Raw genomic sequence first — 22,712 nt, forward strand, 5'->3', positions numbered from 1 at the left:
TTACTTTCTTTTTTTATTCAAGAAAATGTTTTTAATTTATTTATCTTATTTTATTTTATTATTATTATTTTTTTTAAGTACCTTATCTTCACCATACCTGGTTGTCCAAATTAGGCATAATAATGTGTTAATTTCACGACTGTATATATCGGTTGATATCGGTATCGGTTGATATCGGTATCGGTAATTAAAAAGTTGGACAATATCGGAATATCGGATATTGGCAAAAAGCCATTATCTGACATCCCTAAAAAACACTGATCTATACAACGCTGTTTGATAACCAAAAGCAATTTGCATATGACACGGAACTGTTAAAATCAGCGGATGTCCGGCGGAATGTTATTCCGGGCGGAACGTACGGGAAGGCGTTTTTTGACGCACAAAGATTTGTTCCTACGGTCTTTCGGGTTTCGGGCTTATTTCCACTTTCAAGTCTAGGCCTGACCCGCACATGCAACTCTCCCTCCGCGGTGGTGTGATGTGAAAAGGTCCACTAGGATGGATGAAGATGTCTCAGATCAAGCCGGTAAGTACTACAACTAGTACACGGACTAGTTTAGCTAGTTTGAGCTACTTTAACTAGGCCGCGCCGCTGTCTGCGCGCGGGAATAGCATTGCTATCGTTATCGCTGAATAGTTGGAGCATTTCTTACTCAGCACATCTTGTCGCCGTGAGCACAATATCCACCCTCTCTACGTCGCAGACTTTTGACTGTTCGAGTTCTTGTTCGCCTCAAAGCGCAGCCGAAATGTTGAAATTATAAATACTCCTCCGCCTTAGCTAACGCCAGTTGCTAAGATTAGCAACAGGCAACCATACTTCAAATATGTCTTCATTTACGTCTAAGTTGTGTTTCAACAGACATGTTTCACCTCTCTTTAAGTGTGAAAACATCCTTACTTATTTTCAGGTATCATAAGTATAGGGTTTGGGCTCAACGAGCATTACGTTCATTTTAAAAGTCCAAATACATGGATGGTGTCGCAGAATATCCAAAGATTGGCCCGGGTGCCATTTTTGGCCACAGGCGCTTTTAGTTGACATGTAATATATATTCTACACATTTTTACAACATTAGTAAATCGGAGGCTTCTCAGGGGGTGAGATAACTCCAAGATTATACTGGCTTAGAATGGCCAAAGGTATAGATGTGTCTGTCCAAGTTAAAGGAAACGGCAGGCCGTCTTCCTCTAATGGATTTATTGCAATCTTTGCAAGCAGGGTAACGTTTACTGTGGTCTGGAACAACATGGCACACAAACAACTATCAGAACTGCAGCCAATATTACATACAGATATGTTATGAGACATGCAAACATAAATTAAATACACAGAGGACACAAGTAAAGGAAATTAAATGAGCTCAAATATACCCACAAAAGAGGCATAATAATGCAATATGTACATACAGCTAGCCTAAATGGCATGTTAGCATCGGTTAGCTTGCAGTCATGCACTGACCAACTATGCCTGATTCGCACTCTTAACAAGTCAATAACATCAACAAAGCTCACCTTGGTGCATTCACACTGCATAAAACGTTTGGTGGACAAAATTAAACAAATGAGTGTCATAAAACACATCTTTCTGTGGCAGCGTCGGAAAATGTTGTACATGTAAACAAATTACTGTGAGTTTTAAAGGACCGCTGAAATTAGGACAAAACGGCGCCCCCCAAATACGCTCAGTGATGCATGTTTAATATAAACAAACAGTGGCATTTCTAACAATTAGGAATGTTTGTGTCATGTGTGTCCTGCAGAAACCAAATTAAAACAAAATATATTTTTTCACCCGTTTTAATACATTTATGTAAAAGCTCTAGGGAGCCACTACAGCGGCGCCAAAGAGCCACATACTGCTTAAGAGCCATGACTTGCTGACCCCCGACTTAGCAGTATTACTTTTCATAAAATAATGGAAATAGTTTTTGAGACATTGTAATGCAGCGATATATCGTACAAAAGGTAATGTACAGATAATCGGAAGCATTATATAGGTAGAAATATCATAGATTACCATAACATCTTTATCAAGGCATGAGCGTGACAATCCTCATTTGTATTATTACGCATCATTAGGCAGCCTACAAGCACAGGCATAATAGGCAAGGCATTTTTATTGATTGAGCACAATTCGCACACAAGGCAATTAAAAAGTGCTTTACAGAAAATTTAAATTACAAAATTAAATAATCAGAAAAACTTTCATAATTTATTAAAATCAATCCAATACTGTACATAAAATACTTTCAGTTGTCATATGCACAGTTAAATAACAGTGTTTTCAGGTTGGATTTGAACATTGCCAACTCACATCTTCAGGAAGTTTATTCCAGATTTTAGGAGCATAAAACTGTAACACCGTTTCTCCATGTTTGGTCCTGACTCTGGGCACCGGAAGGAGACCACTCTTCGAGATGGTTCATATGGCTCCAACATGTTTAGAGATTCACTTTGTAACAAGACCATGAAAATACTTTTACACAAGCAGAGCTTAAAGTATATTCTCTGAGCAACAGGAAGCTAGTTCAGTGACCTAAGCACTGGACTGATATGGACGTATTTCCTGGTTCTAGTCAGGACTTGAACAGCATCATCTTGTATGTACTGCAGCTGCTATAGAGAGCCCAATGAGAAGGCCATTACAGTAGGTTACCCTGCTGAGACAAACGCATGGCTTCTTCTTTCTAAGTCTGATGTAGACATTATTCCTCTTATTTTGGCAATGTATTAGGTGGTTAAACACCTGCTGATGTTATTGACCTAATTGGACTGTTAAAGTTCAAGTCTGAGTCCATTATTACCCCTAGATTTATAACCTGATTATTAGGTTTCAGGGGGAGGGTCTCAAGGTGACTTATTGTTCCTCCTTGCCTCTGTGGGCCAAATTATTTCAGTTTTGTCTTGAGTTTAGCTGAAGAAAATGGTTTAGTATATAGCAGCAAACTGTGCTACACACTCTATCCTCTTCATGTGTCCCTGCAATAAAACTAGACTGAATTTAATTACAGGGCAGCACGGTGGAACAGGGGTTAGTGCATGTGCCTCACAATACGAAGGTCCTGATTAGTCCTGAGTTCAATCCCGGGCCCGGGATATTTCTGTGTGGGCTTTGCATGTTCTCCCCGTGACTGCGTGGGTTTCCCCCGGGTACTCCGGCTTCCTCCCACCTCCAAAGACATGCACCTGGGGATATGTTGATTGGCAACACTAAATTGGCCCTAGTGTATGAATAAGAGTGTGTATATTGTCTGTCTATCTGTGTTGGCCCTGCGATGAGGTGGCGACTTGTCCAGGGTGTACGCCGCCTTCCGCCCGAATGCAGCTGAGATAGGCTCCAGCGACCCCAAAAGGGACAAGCAGTAGAAAATGGACGGATGGATTAGTTTAATTACAGTTTTTTAATCTCTTTTTCAAACACCCAAACATGCTTCTACTCTAACGGACTGTTTTTATATCGATATTTTGAATGAGACACGTCGTGAGGTACTACGAATTATCATACGTGGGCTTCCTTTGACACGTCGTACACCCACCGGAGTTAATCTATAAACTTTTCTCTATGTCCCGTGTTTGACAATAAGGAGCCTGCAAAAGACCTCTGCTTCTAATTGGCTCTGCCTGTTACAAGTGCGTGGTTGGGTAACCAATCAGATGGCACCGTGGGCGGGACAATTATGGAAAAAAGAGCCTTCAAAAGACCTTGGCTTTGGATTGGCTCTGCCTCTTGCCAGTGCGTAGTTTTGCGTAACCAATCAGGTGCAGTAGGCGGGACAATGCTGGAGACGCCTGCGAAATAACTAATTTTAAATAGGCCCGTCGGATTAAAAAACTAGCTTATGTGCGAGGATTTTTACATTTCAAATGATAGTAATGTTGGTAGAGGTAACTATTACTTTTCATTGTTAATAATAAATTGTTTAAAAAAAAAAAAAAAAGCCCACACCAATATACATTAAAATGCCAAATATCGCCGCAGATAATTAGTCAAGATCTATTATAATGCACTAATTTGCTTTGTCACCTAAAACACAAAGCCAACAGCGCATATGTTTATTACAGCGTATCATATAATCTGCCCTACATCGGATTGGTTGGAGCATCGTTAATGCACAAAATGTATAGCAGTGTCCCCCACCCCACATACTTTCATTTTTCTTTGTGTGGCCCTCAATGGAAATAGTTTGAACTAGTTTGTGACAACGTAATTAATGTTCAATCAGCTTTGTGGCTCTTCCCCCTTACACCGCTCGCAAGTGAAGCCCAGAAGAACAAAATGAAGAAATATGACTAACCTGCTCAGTGAGTTCAAACCCCGGCCGAGTCATACCAAAGACTATAAAAATGGGACCCATTACCTCCCTCAGCATCAAGGGTTGGAATTGGGGGTTAAATCACCAAAATGATTCCTGAGCGTGGCCAACGCTGCTGCTCACCGCTCCCCTCACCTCCCATAGGATGGGTCAAATGCAGAGGATAATTTCACCACACCTAGTGTGTGTGACTATCAGTGGTACTTTAACTTTAACACCAGCATTGAATTTGAAACATTTAGAAGGAGCAGCGACTTTAGTGACAGGCTTTGCTTTCACTATCTGCTGCAGCGACCCAGTAATCCTGCACCAGTAATCCTGCCCTGAATGCGGACATGCAAGCGCTGACAGGAGTCTTTATTAGTCCCAACTGGGAGAATAAACACACCCACTAATTTAATCAGAATAGGGCATTTTTACTTTAGGTTTGTTCAACCCCTCTGATTCAACCCCTCTGATTTAACATGTACTAAAAAACTCTGCATACAGACACATGTTCAAATCATTTGAGTTTGTGGATGAAAAAACAAACATTTTGTTTCTCAAATAATCATTAAACTTGTTTGTTGGTTGTTTTCAAAATTGTTTTATGTGTTAATCATTTTAAAACAACTGTTTTTTGTCGCTTTGCGAAACGGTTGTATGTTTGCTCGATTTAATAATTTGTAATTTTTTTGGTCACGTTTAGGTCCCTCTCTCCCAATCGCCACTCTGCGCCTTCTGGTTCCACCAATTCGCCTCGTCTCTGCAGCCATCTGGAAGACCATAGAACACAAGATTGTATCGGATTATGGACTGCTTGAGGAGTTTGTGTTTATGGTCACTGAAAGAGTTCCTCAGCTTCTTTCAGCCAGACAGCGTGCTGAACTTATTTTGGGTCTAAGAGCTCGGGTAAGTCAAATTAATGGAGCTACCTTTGTTTAATTGACACTCAGACACAACTCAACACTTTTACATATACAGTGGAACCTCAATTGACAAACCCCTTTATATAACAATATTTGTTAACATTTCGATTTACGAACTTTTGGATCTAGCCCAATATGCCTCAGTGTGCGAACCATGTCTCTGTGAACAAACAGTACACTACTCGTCACTATTGGTCTAGTCTTAGCGCTTCAGCGTGTGTGCCTGTTTCGTGTTTTTGTGCATTTCGACAAGTTTGGTCCATTTTGCGAATTTAATGAGTTCCAAAAAGACAACAGACCAGTGTGACAAAACAAGTAGGGAATCACTGTGGATTAAAAAAAAAAAAACTATTTGCGATGAGTACAACGATGGCGCTCGCAAGTATTGAAGAATTGACGAAGCTTGTACCAAAGCAAGTTTTAATTGTGATGAGACCAGAGTTTCTGGAAAAATATACCAAAGCAGACTTGTATCACAGCGGAGAAGAGGACTACCTCTCTTTCAGCAGACTCTTTTCGAAGGGCACACGCACGCACACACACACGGCTAGGGATGTATACCAAGTACCAGTATTTTTTGGTACCGGTTCCTAAATAGGTCGGTCCATGAGGACCGAGAAGATTCTGAACTAACGAGCTTGCTTTCGGGATTTTTTCTTCCAGCTGACCGACGTAATTATGACACGCTGCCGCCGCTACTTAATAAAGTCAGTTTTGAAAATTGACAAAATAAGGAAGTTTGTAACAACAATATTTCTTCCTCTAAGTCACGCACGCTGTGTCAGTTTGAAGTGAACGCACTTTACTCACGACGAGTCTTGACCGCGTTTATCAACCGTCTTGCTCGCCATCCATTAATCTACAGGCCTATATTAATCCACTCAAAAAAGTGAAACTTTGAGGTAATATAATAATAATTCATAAAGTTGCTGTGACGCAAGATAGCATTTGCTGTGACTGACAGGTCTCTGGTTGCCGTCTGATGTCACTCCATTGCGGCGCGTTTGCGTGGCATTAAAGGGGAACATTATCACCAGACCTATGTAAGCGTCAATATATACCTTGATGTTGCAGAAAAAAGACCATATTTTTTTTTAACCGATTTCCGAACTCTAAATGGGTGAATTTTGGCGTATTAAACGCCTTTCTATTATTCGCTCTCGGAGCGATGACGTCACAACGTGACAAATGGCGGAAGCAATCCGCCATTTTCTCAAACACATTACAAACACCGAGTCAAATCAGCTCTGTTATTTTCCGTTTCTTCGACTGTTTTCCGTACCTCGGTGACATCATGCCTCGTCGGTGTGTTGTCGGAGGGTGTAACAACACGAACAGGGACGGATTCAAGTTGCACCAGTGGCCCAAAGATGCAAAAGTGGCAAGAAATTGGACGTTTGTTCCGCCCACTTTACCGACGAAAGCTATGCTACGACAGAGATGGCAAGAATGTGTGGATATCCTGCGACACTCAAAGCAGATGCATTTCCAACGATAAAGTCAAAGAAATCTGCCGCCAGACCCCCAGGAAAAGAGAGCGGATGAGGGTATGTCTACAGAATATATTAATTGATGAAAACTGGGCTGTCTGCACTCTCAAAGTGCATGTTGTTGCCAAATGTATTTCATATGCTGTAAACCTAGTTCATAGTTGTTAGTTTCCTTTAATGCCAAACAAACACATACCAATCGTTGGTTAGAATGCGATCGCCAAATTCATCCTCGCTTTCTCCCGTGTCGCTGGCTGTCGTGTCGTTTTCGTCGGTTTCGCTTGCATACGGTTCAAACCAATATGACTCAATAGCTTCAATTTCTTCTTCAATTTCGTTTTCACTACCCGCCTCCACACTCAACCATCCGTTTCAATACATGCGTAATCTGTTGAATTGCTTAAGCCGCTGAAATCCGAGTCTGAGTCCGAGCTAATGTCGCTATAAACTTGCTGTTTTATCCGCCATGTTTGTTTGTATCGGCATCACTATGTGACGTCACAGGAAAATGGACGGGTGTATATAACGATGGTTAAAATCAGGCACTTTGAAGCTTTTTTAGGTATATTGCGTGATGGGTAAAATTTTGAAAAAAACTTCGAAAAATAAAATAAGCCACTGGGAACTGATTTTTAATGGTTTTAACCCTTCTGAAATTGTGATAATGTTCCCCTTTAAAAGACCTCTTGCTTAAATGTGTTTCAGTTCGTTCTGTCTTTTGATTACAAACTGGACGATCGAGTATTGCATTTGCTCACTGAGTCTTTTTTTAATTAGATTTTTTTTATATAAAATACACACATTCATCGGTAGCGCAACACTCAATATGTTTTCGGTCCGTCACTCAAATACGTTTGTGTGCAAATAATTCCATACTGTTACTAAATGCACATCCGCATAACATGCTAAGTGATTGTATTGATTTATATGGTATATTTGATATGATACATCATGTAAAAGGTATGTGCTCTCTGGGTTTCTCCTAAATTGCCAAAACACCTGTGGCGGTGGTGGCGTAGTTAGGGGGGCACGATCAATATGACGTCATCGCATGATTTGCTGTGATGCATATATTCTTAAAAAAGGCAAAAACATGAATATACATTTAAAAAAAATCTGTTAAGTATAGTATTAACATACATATTTTTGTTACATATCGTTTTGTTGTCTTTTTTACATTTTGCTGCTTATTGTACTGTACTTATCATTATTATTATTATTATTATTGTACTATGTACTTTGTTGAGATTTTTTTTTTTTAGAGAGATTTCTCCAATCCTTTAAGCTAGTGGTCCCCAACCTTTTTTGCACTACGGACCTGTTTAATTTAGGCATTATTTTCAGGGACTGGCTTTGCACTTGTGCCAGATAAATACAGCAAAAATATGTGCATGAAAAATACAACTCTCTCTAATGCTGAATTAGTGGGAGCCCTGGGCTTGTTTCTTTGCAATGAGATGCTCGGGCGGAAGGCGAGGTACACCCTGGACAAGTCGCCATCTCATTGCAGGGCTAACACAGACTGACAACATTCACACTCACATTCACACACTAGGGACCATTTAGTGTTGCCAATCAACCTATTCCCAGGTGCATGTCTTTGGAAGTGGTAGGAAGCCGGAGTACCCAGAGGGAACCCACGCAGTCACTGAGAGTAAATGCAAACTCCACACAGAAAAACCCAGAGCCTGTGGATTGAACCCAGGACCTTCGTATTGTGAGACACACGCATTAACCCCTGTTCCACCGTGCTGCCCAACTTGTGCTAGTATAAATGCTAATTGAGATATTGTCTCAGCAGAACAGCAAGTTGTAAACTTTCTGCAATCAAAGAAAATTTAAATCGACAATACCATCGAAACATGCATCCCACTGAATGGAAGAAACGACACCACCACTCCAGTCATCCTCATGAAACTCGTAAATAGAAAAAAAGCTGAAGGGAAAGAAGCTGAAGGGAACAAATCTGTACATGAATTAGCATCTCCCAAAAAGGAATGCTGAAATCGCAGAGAAAGCACACGACTTGAGAAAGCAGGAAAACATTCTGTGAACTTCGGGCGCCAACTGTAAAATCTAAATCAAGCTGAATGGAGGTCCAGAAGCAAGAGTACTTGTTGTCCATGACATCAAGGACATTTACAAATATTAAAGTTTACACTGCTTCCACAACGACAATGATAATGGAGTCTGACGGAAAACAAACACCTAAATTCAACACCAACACTACTAAGTTCCAAGAGACCACTAAACAAGAAGACCTAGATTTAGGAGTGCATCCACCTACACTTATGAGATTATTGAAACAACATCAAAGATTGTTGAACAAGAAAATATGGAACTGAAAAACTTCTGCGACAAAATCACGAAAACCAGGATTTGGAAAATGATGTAGATTCAGATTTTTTCACCCGCATCGGAAATAATTTTTTATTATACAGATGAACAATATAACAGCAACATTAAGTGTGATAACAAATTGTCAATTATTCATTATAATAGCAGAAGCTTGTACGCAAATTACTACATGAAGCACTTTTTAGAACAATTCAACGAACCCTTCAAAGTGATCGCTGTCACAGAAACATGGATTGATGATAAAAAAGGAATAGATTTTGATCTGGAAGGATATGAACTAAACAACATCAACAGAACCAACAAACATGGATGAGTAGCTGTGTAAATGATGAACTACAAAGTGGTAAAAACATATCATTTGCTATAGATAATATCTTAGAATTTATAACCATTGAAATATATTAGGAAAAAAGCAAAAGCATATTCTTTAGTTGTATATACCGTATTTTCCGCACCATAATGCGCCATGGGTTAAAAGCCGCGCCTTCAATGAACGGCATATTTCAAAACTTTGTCCACCTATAAGCCGCCCGGTGTTGTAAGCCGCATCTAACTGCGCTAAAGGAATGTCAAAAAAACAGTCAGATAGGTCAGTCAAACTTTAATAATATATTAAAAACCAGCGTTCTAACAACTCTGTTCACTCCCAAAATGTACGCAAATGTGCAATCACAAACATAGTAAAATTCAAAATAATGCAGAGCAATAGCAACATAATGTTGCTCGAACGTTAATGTCACAACACACAAAATAAACATAACGCTCACTTTCTGAAGTTATTCTTCATTCATAAATCCCTCGAATTATTCTCCTTCGTTGTCCGAATTGAAAAGTTGGGCGAATGTGGGATCCAAAATGTCGTCTGGCGCTGTCTCCCTGTCTCCCTGTCTTGGTGAACGTCACGTGTGTTCGCCTTCTGTCATCCACTGTTCCCACGCAGTTAGCAGTCTAGCTTCGAATGCCCTGTTGACACCAATATCTAGCGGCTGGAGGTCTTTTGTCAATCCACCCGGAATGACGGCGAGTATTGAATTAAGCGCGTAAGCGTGTCTCTTAATGTGATGTTATGAGCTAGCAAATATAACAACTACACTACCCAGCATGCAACGATAGTGACGAGCATGCGTGGTAGCCCTGAGAAGCGTTGTTGTATGCTGGGAGTTAGAATGTGGTTATGAGCACGCTGTGAGTAAACGTTGAGAACTCAGTTAACACGCCTCGTCTGCATTATTTATAATTATTCATAAGAAACGACAACATTCTTCTTGGGAACATTTTTCAACCTGAGGTAGTTCCAAAAAGAAGCTTCAGGGAGGAGGCTTCAGGATATAGAGAACATTCAAACCCTTTATTCATTGAATCAAAAATACTTAAATTCTACGACACAGTGAATTTGCAAACAGCTTAAATTATGCACAAAGAAAACTATAATCTGCTACCCAAAAATATACAATAATTCTTCTCAACAAAAGAGGAAAAATATAATCTTTGAGAAAAAATGTATTTAAAAATTTGTACGCACTTACAACACTTAAGACCTTCAGAATATCAGTATGTGTAATTAAATTATGGAATGGATTAGGCAAATAAATCAAACTATGTACTAATGATCCAATTCAAGAAACTCTTCAAACTTAAAGTGTTTACAAAGTACAAAGAAGAAGAACCATGATAAATATTCTGAATGTATTTCATCAATCCATTCATTTTCTAGATAATCTTATTTATCTCACCATATGAAATATAAATCCACTCATTTATTTATTTATTTTTCATATTATTACTTATGGAGTATATTGTGAATAAATTGAGAACAGGAAGTGAACAAAAGTGTTATCAACTGCTATGTAAAGGAAAAGAGGTAGGATTAAATAAGCTCTGCTTCTTCCCACTCTTTTTCGAACATGTTGAATAGAGAAACTGGAAATTGTGATGTATCATGTTGTATGCATGCATGTTCGAAATAAACTTAAACTCAGTTAAAATGCATTTTCACACATCTTTATTTCTACAATACATATAGTACCAAAAGCAGTACCGATAAATATCGGTATCGATGAGGAAAATCGATAAGGGTATCGTACCGATAAAATCTTACCACTATACAACCCTACACACGGTCATCCCCCTCATTTTTCGTCAGCACCTCCTTTGCCAATCGTAATGTGAGTGGATTTCACTATTTTAAACATTTATTATTTTAGCAATATGATTAAAGATTTTTGTTATTTCTGATTGTTTGGGCACCAAAGGGACTTCTGTGTGTGTGCGCCTGTTGGCAGAGCAGCGCATACAGGAAAGTTTGGCTTGTCATTTTAGTTGTTTTTGCTTGGTAATAAATAGATAGTTGATACATCAATCACCTCCTTGTTATGTTTGTTTGATATACAGTACTGTATAGCACTTTTCATTGTGTTCAAAGTGTACAAACCTTCACCAAAATACAGACGTTTGTCGAGGCTGAAATCCATTATTCATATTTACATTGTTTCTTATGAAGAAATTTGTTTCACTATATGGACTTTTTCAATTTACAAACCCTGTTCAAGAACCAATAAGTTTGTAGATCGAGGTTCCACTGTATTAAGATTCTCAAAATTTTATAAAATGTCTGAGGTATGCCGTACCGTACAGGTGTAATGATTTGTCTACAAAAATCACCAATAATATTTGTCGCTGACAGATTCATTCATAGTCGGTGAGAGGATTTCTGGGAAAAATTGATTCACATCCGAATTGCAATTGTTATTTATTGCAATTCTGAATTACCAGTAGTTAATCATTTTCAAGAAACTGTTTTTAAAAAGGCATTTTTTAGGCAATCTCCACACTTCTGCTATCCTCGAAAGATGACACTTTTTTTTAAAAAGAAAAACAGCTAACTCAGTGTCAGTTGTGTGGCGGACGTGGAAATCCAGCCGATGCACAAGGTATGTAGAACAACCGGCAAAAGAACAAACGTGCCACCCAAGTGATTATACGGAAAGCGTGAAACTGCAAACAGTCTGCACAGCTTGCCACTGCTGCCATGTAGCATTAGTAATTAAGCTGGTAATAGCGTTGTGGCCACTGGACCGATATTTTAACTTTGAACTAAATAATTTGTATGGTTATTAAAGAGGATGAACATTTGTAACTAGCAATGATTTACAGGCTTTTTTCTCATGTTTTGATTACAGCTTATCCTGGAGCTTTGCCGCTCAGAGGAGACTGCCAACTTCCAGGTCATTCAACCACACCTTGATCGAATGCAAGACCTTCAAACTCTTTGGAAAGTGGAGGTGGGTGTTAACATCAACTTATTAACAATACATTATTGTATGATTTTGTGAGTTATTTTATATAACTTTGTGGAAAATTTAAATAAAAAAAAATCTGACAGAACAAAGTCAAGTGCAGACATGGGTCTTCAAAAACACAGAAATCCGCTGTTTTAAACGTCCATTTTTGCGTCAAAATACCACTTCCGCGTTTATGAAATATTGTAGCGTGTAAAGACGTGAGTCGAAGGAGGACTGTCAAAAGCTGGATCTAATTGTTTTAATGACATTCAGACTGTTTTCTTATCAGCAATTGAGCAGTATCTATACATCCGTGGCTTCTCAGCACAACACCGAAAATGTGTCCCGTGAATGCCCGTCCAACCGGAACTCTCCAACAATAAAAGTTCTGTGGGTGAAATATGTAAACCCACTACAATATAAAAAATATTAGGATCTAAATAAAATGTGTCAAACACTCGCTTCAGCCGTAGGTACTCGCTGTTCTTCTTGCCTAAACACTGCGAAACAAGCTTGCTAGTTTGCATAGTTGGCATCTTCTAGCTGGCTTGCTTACTGCATTCGCTCTCTGCGCCACAACATAGACAGCTTTGTACTTTTCTGCTAATCATGTTTGGATAATTACAATCCGAACACTGTTAGTTCCGAACCGGTTGTAGTTCTAGAGCATTTATTAGTACCGTATTTTCCGCACTATAAGGCGCACCGGATTATTAGCCGCACCTTCTATGAATTACATATTTCATAATTTTGTCCACCAATAAGCCGCCCCGGACTATAAGCCGCGCCTACGCTGCGCTAAAGTGAATGTCAAAAAAACGCTGCGCTAAAGTGAATGTCAAAAAAACGCTGCGCTAAAGTGAATGTCAAAAAAACAGTCAGATAGTTCAGTCAAACTTTAATAATATATTGAAAACCAGCGTTCTAACAACTCTGTCCCAAAATGTACGCAAATGTGCAATCACAAACATAGTAAAATTCAAAATGGTGTAGAGCAATAAATAGCAACATAATGTTGCTCGAACGTTAATGTCACAACACACAAAATAAACATAGCGCTCACCTTCTGAAGTTATTCTTCATTCGTAAATCCTTCGAATTCTTCGTCTTCGGTGTCCGAATTGAAAAGTTGCGCAAGCGTGGGATCCAAAAATGGCCGGCTCCGCCTCGTCGAAGTCATCGGATTCAGTGTCGCTGTTGTTGTGCAGCAGTTCTGTGAATCCTGCCTTCCGGAAAGCTCGGACCACAGTTGTGACCGAAACTATCTGCCCAGGCATTTACGATCCACTGGCAGATGTTGGCGTATGTCGACCGGCGCTATCTGCCCGTCTTAGTGAAGGTGTGTTCGCCTTCGGAGCTGTGTGAAAAAAGCCACCCGGCCTCTTCGCGTAAACTTCCCTTAACCACTCGCTCATCTTTTCTTCATCCATCCATCCCTTCGAGTTAGCTTTTATGATGACGCCGGCTGGAAAGGTCTCTTTTGGCAAGGTCTTCCTTTTGAATATCACCCTGGGTGGAAGTTAGCATGGCAAGCTAGAACCACAGTGAAGGATGACTTCTCATTCCCTGTGGTGCGAATATTCACCGTACGTGCTCCCGTTCCACAGTGCAGTTCACAGGAATATCAGTTGCTGTGAAATACGGTAGTAATCCGTGTGCGGATGGAGAGATTGCGTCTTTTTATGAACCGGATCGCGTAGTAGGAGCCATTTTGTGGTCTTTACAGATGTAAACAGGAAATGAAACGTACGGTGATATCCGCGCGTTTTTTCTTCTTCTTCCGGGGGCGGGTGAAGCGCTTCCTGTTCTATGGGGGCGGGTGCTTTCCTTGGCGGTTGCTTGCGTAGAAGAAGAAGCGCTTCCTGTTCTACCGGGAAAAAAGATGGCGGCTGTTTACCGAAGTTGCGAGATCGAAACTTTATGAAAATTAATCGTAATAAAGCGCACCGGGTTATAAGGCGCACTGTTAGCTTTTGAGAAAATTTGTGGTTTTTAGGTGCGCCTTATAGTGCGGAAAATACGGTAGTTGGGCTGGGCGATTATGGCAAAAAAAAAAATTTAATCACGATTATTTTTGATTGATGTTGTATTTACAATAATTACACAACTATTCATTAATCTGAAAACCCATCCATCCATTTTCTACCGCTTGTACCTCTCGGGGTCGCGTGGGTGGCTGGAGCCTATCTCTGCTGCATTCTGGCGGAAGGTGCACTCTGGACAAATGGCCATCTCATCACAGGTTCAACACAGACAACATTCACACTCACATTCACACACTAGGGACCATTTAGTGTTGCCAATCAGCCTATCCCCAGGTGCATGTCATTGGAGGTGGGAGGAATCATTAATATTTATACCAACATTCAAATTTTAATTATAATATAAATTAGTAACAAATAAACCACAACAAGTAAAATAATAGAAACAACAATACATTAAAGGCCTACTGAAATGTGATTTTCTTATTTAAACGGGGATAGCAGGTCCATTCTATGTGTCATACTTGATCATTTCGCGATATTGCCATATTTTTGCTGAAAGGATTTAGTAGAGAACATCGACGATAAAGTTCGCAACTTTTGGTCGCTGATATAAAAGCCTTGCCTGTACCGGAAGTAGCAGACGAGTAGCGTGACGTCACAGGTTGTGGAGCTCCTCACATCCGCACATTGTTTACAATCATGGCCACCAGCAGCGAGAGCGATTCGGACCAAGAAAGCGACGATTTCCCCATTGATTTGAGCGAGGATGAAAGAATCGTGGATGAGGAAAGTGAGAGTGAAGGACTAGAGGGCAGTGGGAGCAATTCAGATAGGTAAGATGCTGTGAGAGGCGGGTGGGACCTGATATTCAGCTGGGAATGACTAAAACAGTAAATAAACACTAGACATATATATATATACTCTATTAGCCACAACACACCCAGGCTTATATTTAATATGCCACAAATTAATACCGCATAACAAACACCTCCCCCCTCCCGTCCATATAACCCGCCAATACAACTCAAACACCTGCACAACACACTCAATTCCACAGCCCAAAGTACCGTTCACCTCCCCAAATTTCATACAGCACATATACTTCCCCAAAGTTACGTACGTGAGACTTTTTGAGACTTTTATTAGTAGGTTGCACAGTGAAGTACATAAAAGTTTTTCAACTTGTTTAAGTCGGGGTCCACTTAAATTGATTCATGATACAAATATATACTATCATCATAATATAGTCATCACACAAGATAATCATCAGGGTGTATACATTGAATTATTTACGTGACATGCACATAACGGCACGCACGTACGGGCAAGCGATCAAATGTTTGGAAGCGTACTCGTGGTACCGTGTCTGCGTATCCAACTCAAAGTCCTCCTGGTAAGAGTCTCTGTTGTCCCAGTTCTCCACAGGCCAATGGTAAAGATTGACTGTCATCTTTCGGGAATGTAAACAATGAAATGTTTGTGTTGCTAAAGTCGGCCGCAATACACCGCTTCCCTCTTACAGCTTTCTTCTTTGCTGTCTCCATTGTTCATTGAACAAATTGCAAAAGATTCACCAACACAGATGTTCAGAATACTGTGGAATTTTGCGATGAAACCGACGACTTAATAGCTGGCCATCATGCTGTCTCAAAATGTCCTCCACAATCCGCGACGTCACGCGCTGACGTCATCATACCGAGACGTTTTCAGCAGGATATGTCGCGCGAAATTTAAAATTGCACTTTAGTAAACTAACCCGGCCGTATTGGCATCTTTCCACCATTATGGCCCCCGTCTATGGAACAGCTTGCCGGAGGATCTCAGGGCTGCGGAGAACGTTCATCTTTTTAAGAGCAGACTTAAGACCCACCTTTTTGATTTGGCCTTTACCTGATATTGTTTTATTGAAGTCATTTGTATTTTACTTTTTATCCTAGTAGTTATGCAATATTTTATTTAGTTTTATTTATTTACTGTATATTCATTTTATTTTTTCTATTAATCTGTATATGTCTTGCTTGTATTTTATTCTTTATCTCTACTCATGGTTCTTACTATTTTACAAGTTTTATTTTTATTTTCCAACGTTCCTCAGATGAGCCATCTACCTCAGGGGTTATTGGCTGTGCTTGTAGGGGCGCTTTGTGTCAGCGTCCTGGTGGCCATGGTCTGATGACCTCCTGGTGCAGATGGCTCCTGTGATAGTGTTTACTCACATGTCTCCTCTGTACTCAGCCATGCAATCATTTGTCCGTATAGTTGCATATGTGTGTATGTTGTGTGTGTGTTTGTGTTTGGTATCTGTGTCTGTGCGTACGTATGTGATAATGGGGGATATGGGTCACCGGGGTATTGTTTTTAACTCTGTAAAGCACTTTGCGTAGCATTTCTTTTATGTATGAAAAGCGCTTTATAAATAAAGTTTGATTGATTGATTGTTAGTATGAGATGCCTCGGTAAGTGGAATAAATTTCATCTGGTTTTAGCCAAGTCTCACTGAGACCAATGATAAGATTGTTGTCTCTAATTACGTCATTAATTGATAGCACTTTGGTAGGCAATGATAGGATGTATAGCAAGACCATATTATACAGGGTGTCCATAAAGTGTGGGTACAGATGTTTTCAGATACATTGGATGAAAATATCAATTTTACTAAAGACTTTGTGTTGTTCAGTGATGAAGTTAAATCCATCCATCCACCCATCCATTTTCTAATATTTATCAACATTAGAATTGAATAGAATTGTTTTCTTTTCAAAATTCCAGACTTTGTGGACACCCTGTAGGTAGTGGGGATGTTTTGAGGCATTTTGGTTTATGGTATCCTTAGTATTGATATTATGTCTATTTCACATTTAAATCACATCTCGGAATTGATATGGTGGGTATCTTGATATTCTTTGCTTGGTGCAACGATAGATTTAACGATTCATAATTTGCCACTTCAGTAGAATACATGTGCACAGTCACGACAGAAAAAACAGTCATGTATTATTCTATGAGAAATGCTTCGTGTGCAGGAATTAGTTCTAGCTTACCGTATTTTCCGCACTATTAGCCGCACCTAAAAACCACAAATTTTCTCAAAAGCTGACAGTGCGCCTTTTAACCCGGTGCGCTTTATATATGGATAAATATTAAGATTCATTTTCATAAAGTTTCGATCTCGCAACTTCGGTAAACAGCCGCCATCTTTTTTCCCGGTAGAACAGGAAGCGCTTCTTCTTCTACGCAAGCAACCGCCAAGGTAAGCACCCGCCCCCATAGAACAGGAAGCGCTTCTTCTTCTACTGTAAGCAACCACCCGCCCGCGTAGAAGAAGAAAAAGCGCGCGGATATCACCGTACGTTTAATTTCCTTTGTGTGTTTACATCTGTAAAGACCACAAAATGGCTCCTACTAAGCGTCAGGGATCCGGTTCATGAAAAGACGCAATCTCTCCATCCACACACGGATTACTATTTCACAGCAACTGATATTCCTGTGAAACGCACTGTGGATACAACGGGAGCACGTACGGTGAATATTCGCACCACAGGGAATGAGAAGTCATCCTTCACTGTGGTTCTAGCTTGCCATGCTAATGGCCAGAAACTTCCACCCATGATGATATTCAAAAGGAAGACCTTGCCAAAAGAGACCTTTCCAGCCGGCGTCATCATAAAAAGCTAACTCGAAGGGATGGATGAAGAAAAGATGAGCGAGTGGTTAAGGTAAGTTTAAGTTTACGCGAAGAGGCCGGGTGGCTTTTTTCACGCAGCTCTGTCCATGTTGATATACTTATGTTTGTGATTGCACATTTGCGTACATTTTGGGAGTGAACAGAGTTGTTAGAACGCTGGTTTTTAATATATTATTAAAGTTTGACTGACCTATCTGACTGTTTTTTTGACATTCCTTTAGCGCAGTTAGATGCGGCTTACAACACCGGGCGGCTTATAGGTGGACAAAGTTTTGAAATATGCCGTTCATTGAAGGCGCGGCTTTTAACCCAGGGCGCCTTATGGTGCGGAAAATACGGTAACTGACTCCTCACCCGGGCTGACAGGCACTGTAATTGCCTGTGTCCGATCTTGCTCTAGTGTAGTAAGTCAAGTGTGACTCAACCAGTAATCCATGTTTCTCGATAGAGTGAAGGCCATCCCTCCTGCGCAAGCCCTGTTTTGCCCCAGAAAGAGGGCTAATTATCAAACATTAGTCACTGTTCTCTACAAAAACTATCCAGCCACTTGTTAAGCAAGACTAATCTGCTATACCTCTCGTCATTGCCTCTTGCAAGCAGGGGGCGCCAGAGATAAGTACTTGATGCAGAGACCTCTTTCCATCAAGATTAAAAGTCCTGGCTATGTTCCTCTTTGTAATATTTGACTGTCTCATGAGATAGGCTCCAGCGCCCCCCGCGACCCCAAAGGGAGTAAGCGGTAGAAAATGGATGGATGGTTCATCGTTTCATTGGAGCCGACGTGTACAACTGTCTTTGGATAGCTAGTGGTGCGACTGAGCTCCTTAAGATTAGCTTCAATGTCGGATGCTCGGGCCCCGGGAATACCCCTAATTATGGCTGGTTTACTAAGCTGTATGTTCTGGATGATGGAGTCCCCTATGACTAAGGTGTGATGTCTGTTAGACTGGGGTGTAGGAATAGCTGAAGGGCTAAATCTGTTATGCGTCTCAACCGATTCACCGTGGCTTGTAGGCCGCTTAGGGCTGCTACAAACTGGGTTAGTCAGGTCGCTACAGCTAACGCTAGCAAACGTGTCTGCGGCGCCTAAATTTACGAAATTACTCTGCTCTAACTGGCGGACACGGCCCTAGAGTAGAGCCAACCAATCCATGAGTATGGTGCACGGAGAACAGGAAGCCATACTCACCTTGTTTCTTTCACCGAGTCAAGTTCTTGCTGCCTTCAAAGTGCAGTAGCTTCAGACCAGAACAATCTTAGCTTTGCTAGCTTAGCAGCTAGCTAGCTGAAAGTGAGACGGTGAAACAGAGAGTGGGTGCTTTATAAATTTGATAAGACTCCTAAAAATGCTGGAGAAGGAATAAAGAAAGCTGTAAAACAGTTAGAAGCACACAGATATAAAGATAGTACTTAGCTTTTAAGCGGCGAAACAGCAACGGCGATCAGCAATAGCAAGCAGACTTTCACTTGTTCATTTGGTTATGATTATGGTTTGTTTATTTCAAACATGATATACAGATGGGGGAGCATTCTACTCTATATTGATCAAATTTGGATGGATTTATTTTAGGAACAACATGCTATTTATAGGGTTAAAACATGTGCTACCTTTTTTTTTTTTTTCAATATTTGCACAACCTATTTTAAGTCGCAAATGCAGGTAAAGTGCTTGTTCTGTACAGTGCTGCATGTTAGTCAGCGCATGCACACACACAGCACTTGCAAGCAAAAACAATGTAAAGACAAAAGACGGAGAATGGACATATTTTGGCTTCAAACCGAATGATAAAGGTGAAGCTATAAACACTGAAGGGCTGCTTTAAAACACAGCTCGCTGTTAAAGTAAGTTGCATACAAATATCATCCCTGCAGTACGAGGAATAGCTAAACATGCTTCACTACACACCGTAGGAGAACAGTCACCGCTAGCCGCAAGCTGGCGCTCCTGAGTGTAAACAAAATGGTGGGTCTACACAGATATGGAATGTTACGATATCAACTACAAGAGCCGTATCTAGTCGCTACTACAATGATTACATTGAGATTTTTTATCAACACAAATTCTTTTTTTCCTTTTTTTAAATTACAAGTATGTCTATACACTCTGGAAATACGCCCCTGGACACATGAGATAAATAAGACCAATGTATGTTCCTGTAACTACCGTACTTGGTTTCGGATCGATATCCAAAATTGTGGCATCACCCAAAACTAATGTAAAGTATCAAACAACAGACGAATAAGTGCTTATTACATTTTAACAGAAGTGGAGATAAACATGTTAAAACAGAAAACAGCCAGATATTATCAGTAAATGAACAAATATATTAATAATCATTCAATTTTCTGTAGCTTGTCCCCCATAGCTTGTCCCCCATATTTTTGACAAAATAATACAATGAGTTGTTACTGCATACGTCAGCAGCCAAATTAGGAGCCTTTGTAACCTGTTTGCTTACTTACTACAAAAATATATTTTTTCCAGTATATTCACTATCTTGTTTAATTCCAAAATTATTATTTGGTTGCAATAAGAAACACCTCCCGTGATCCCGAGAGGGACGGGCGATGGAAAATGGATGGATGGATGTTTTGTTAAAACAAAGCCAATATTGCCATTTTTTGTGGTACCATTTATTTAGAAAAGTATCAAAATACATTTTGTTTCCGGTACCAAAATGTTAACACCAACCCTACTTTAGAATGTATGCAGGTGAAGCATGAAGTTGGCGTGAGACACCTTACATTTCCACGTCAACGTCAGTCTTGATACATCGCAACTTTGTTGTAAAAAAGGGTGTACGCCAGGCTTTTGTGCATAAGCAAGCTACATGAGGCCCCAAGTGAATGAAGGTGCGGGCCAGCAACACGACGGTTTGATGCGCTTTCAAAATGAAAACAAGATCAATTATTTTTCTCCTCCACGATATACTTTTTGGGTGAAACAAATGCGTCTGTTTTTGATATTGTCCACACTTGTCACCATCTAAAAACAGCAGTGCAGTCTTAAACACATGCCGAGACTCCACAGAAGGGAAGCGAGTGAAACAAAGCGATTGGCTGCAGCATCCTCGGGAAAAGTTTGTCAATGTAATTGTTAGTAATAATGTTGATGTTTAAGTTTGGCGTGGTGATGGAGTTTTGTGGCCATACACAATGGCCTCTGGCATGGACAGGCACACTTTTCAAAGAGCAATTATTTGCTGCTGCGGTTGTGAAAGTGCTTGATATGATCTGATTTGATGGTCTGCTTTTTAGATGTTAATATCGCAGATTTTAACAACAGATAGTAAGATGTTAATATCTCATTTAATCGTGACAGCCAAAATCATGATTGAATAAATGTACAGCCCTACCTACAGTTTTTTCGCAAGTGTGTGTGTGTGTTATAAAGTCTTATGGCTATGGGGAAGAATGATCTGCAGTAACACTGCTTCCTGCACAATATCATAGAAGGTATTGCCATATTGTGGGATTCAACGACCACACTAATTTACCAACCTGAATTTCTTTAATGATTTGTATTTTTGATCCCCTCCTTTTGCAGACTGATAGTGCAGCACCAGATATTTGTGACTCAAATTTTATGGGCCTGGTGCGAAATCTTCTGCGAGATTCTGAAGAAAGAAAGAACTTCTATCAAGTAAGTTTTTGTTGATATGCTGATACATGTATTCAGTTTTGCTTGACAGAAGATGATAATGCACTGTTAATTTATGTGTTTTTAACATTCCTTGGTAGTGGTCTGTCCGAGACTTAGGAATCAAGGAATGTATAAAAATTGGCGAGTTTGCTAAATTATTGGATGATATTGATGTAAGTATATTTTTATCTTTATTCCCCATAGAAATTACATACAGATATAGGGTTTGGCATCGGGCATCGATGGAAACTTAGTTTTACATTTAGATTCTCCTGGAATCGTCTGAATTTTTTAAATGTTGATTCTCATTTTTGATGCTCAGTTTGCTGACCGGTAAAAATAGATGTCACAGAGGTGGCGAAGCAGCTTACTGTTTGTCCATACACCATGTGGAGCTGCTCCTCTAAGTCAATAATCCTTTGTCGGCCAATAAACTGCATTTCTTAAGTTTTATTATTTATGGAGGCCTGAATGTTACACACAGTGTTTTATGGCGAGATAACCAGTGATGGGAGTATTCCGATGACCTTATTTTGTAAGTAGGAACTTTAATGTGTTGTGTATTCTTATAAAGTAATTAGTTAGCAGTTATGATGTCAAAGCAGTTTTTATTAATTTTGTTCATTAACATAAGGTCATAGATGGAGCTTTTACTCGCTCACTGTAGCCACCAAGCCGCTGCACTAGTTTGGTCGGCACGATAGGGCTGGACAATTATTCAAATTTAAATTTCGATTATGGCTTTTCACGATTTTGAAAACATAATATTGGAAAAAAAAATATTAATGCACAATGTGTCTGGCAAATTCCGGAGCTTGTCACGGTGTCCGTAGCGCTAATTTATCACCGACACACTCAAACACCGGCCGTCCTGAACTAAACAATGTCGAAAAGGCCACTTGAAACAGCGACTAAATTACAAAGCTAAAGCTAACAAGAACAATCCATACACCCACAATCTGCTTGTGGTGAACGACATCATTGATGTAAGATCAATGTATAAACAGTGGTGACAACTTGAGAGGCGCTCTTTTTTTTTTTTT

General features: G+C 40.0%; 1 protein-coding gene across 1 annotated transcript in view; it reads left to right on the forward strand.

Moving 5' to 3' along the window:
- The first annotated feature begins 334 nt into the window (after window positions 1–334).
- Window positions 335–22,712, forward strand: part of LOC133610620 (uncharacterized) — a 34,862-nt gene continuing 12,484 nt past the window's right edge. Inside the window, exons 1-4 of the mRNA XM_061967052.1 lie at window positions 335–529; window positions 5,008–5,210; window positions 12,255–12,356; window positions 21,574–21,669. Of these exons, the coding sequence (XP_061823036.1) occupies window positions 502–529; window positions 5,008–5,210; window positions 12,255–12,356; window positions 21,574–21,669 (429 nt within the window). The 5' untranslated portion in view covers window positions 335–501. The remainder of the gene's footprint in view (window positions 530–5,007; window positions 5,211–12,254; window positions 12,357–21,573; window positions 21,670–22,712) is intronic.

This window comes from Nerophis lumbriciformis, linkage group LG11 (assembly GCF_033978685.3).
Source record: "Nerophis lumbriciformis linkage group LG11, RoL_Nlum_v2.1, whole genome shotgun sequence".
Classification (NCBI taxonomy): domain Eukaryota; kingdom Metazoa; phylum Chordata; class Actinopteri; order Syngnathiformes; family Syngnathidae; genus Nerophis; species Nerophis lumbriciformis.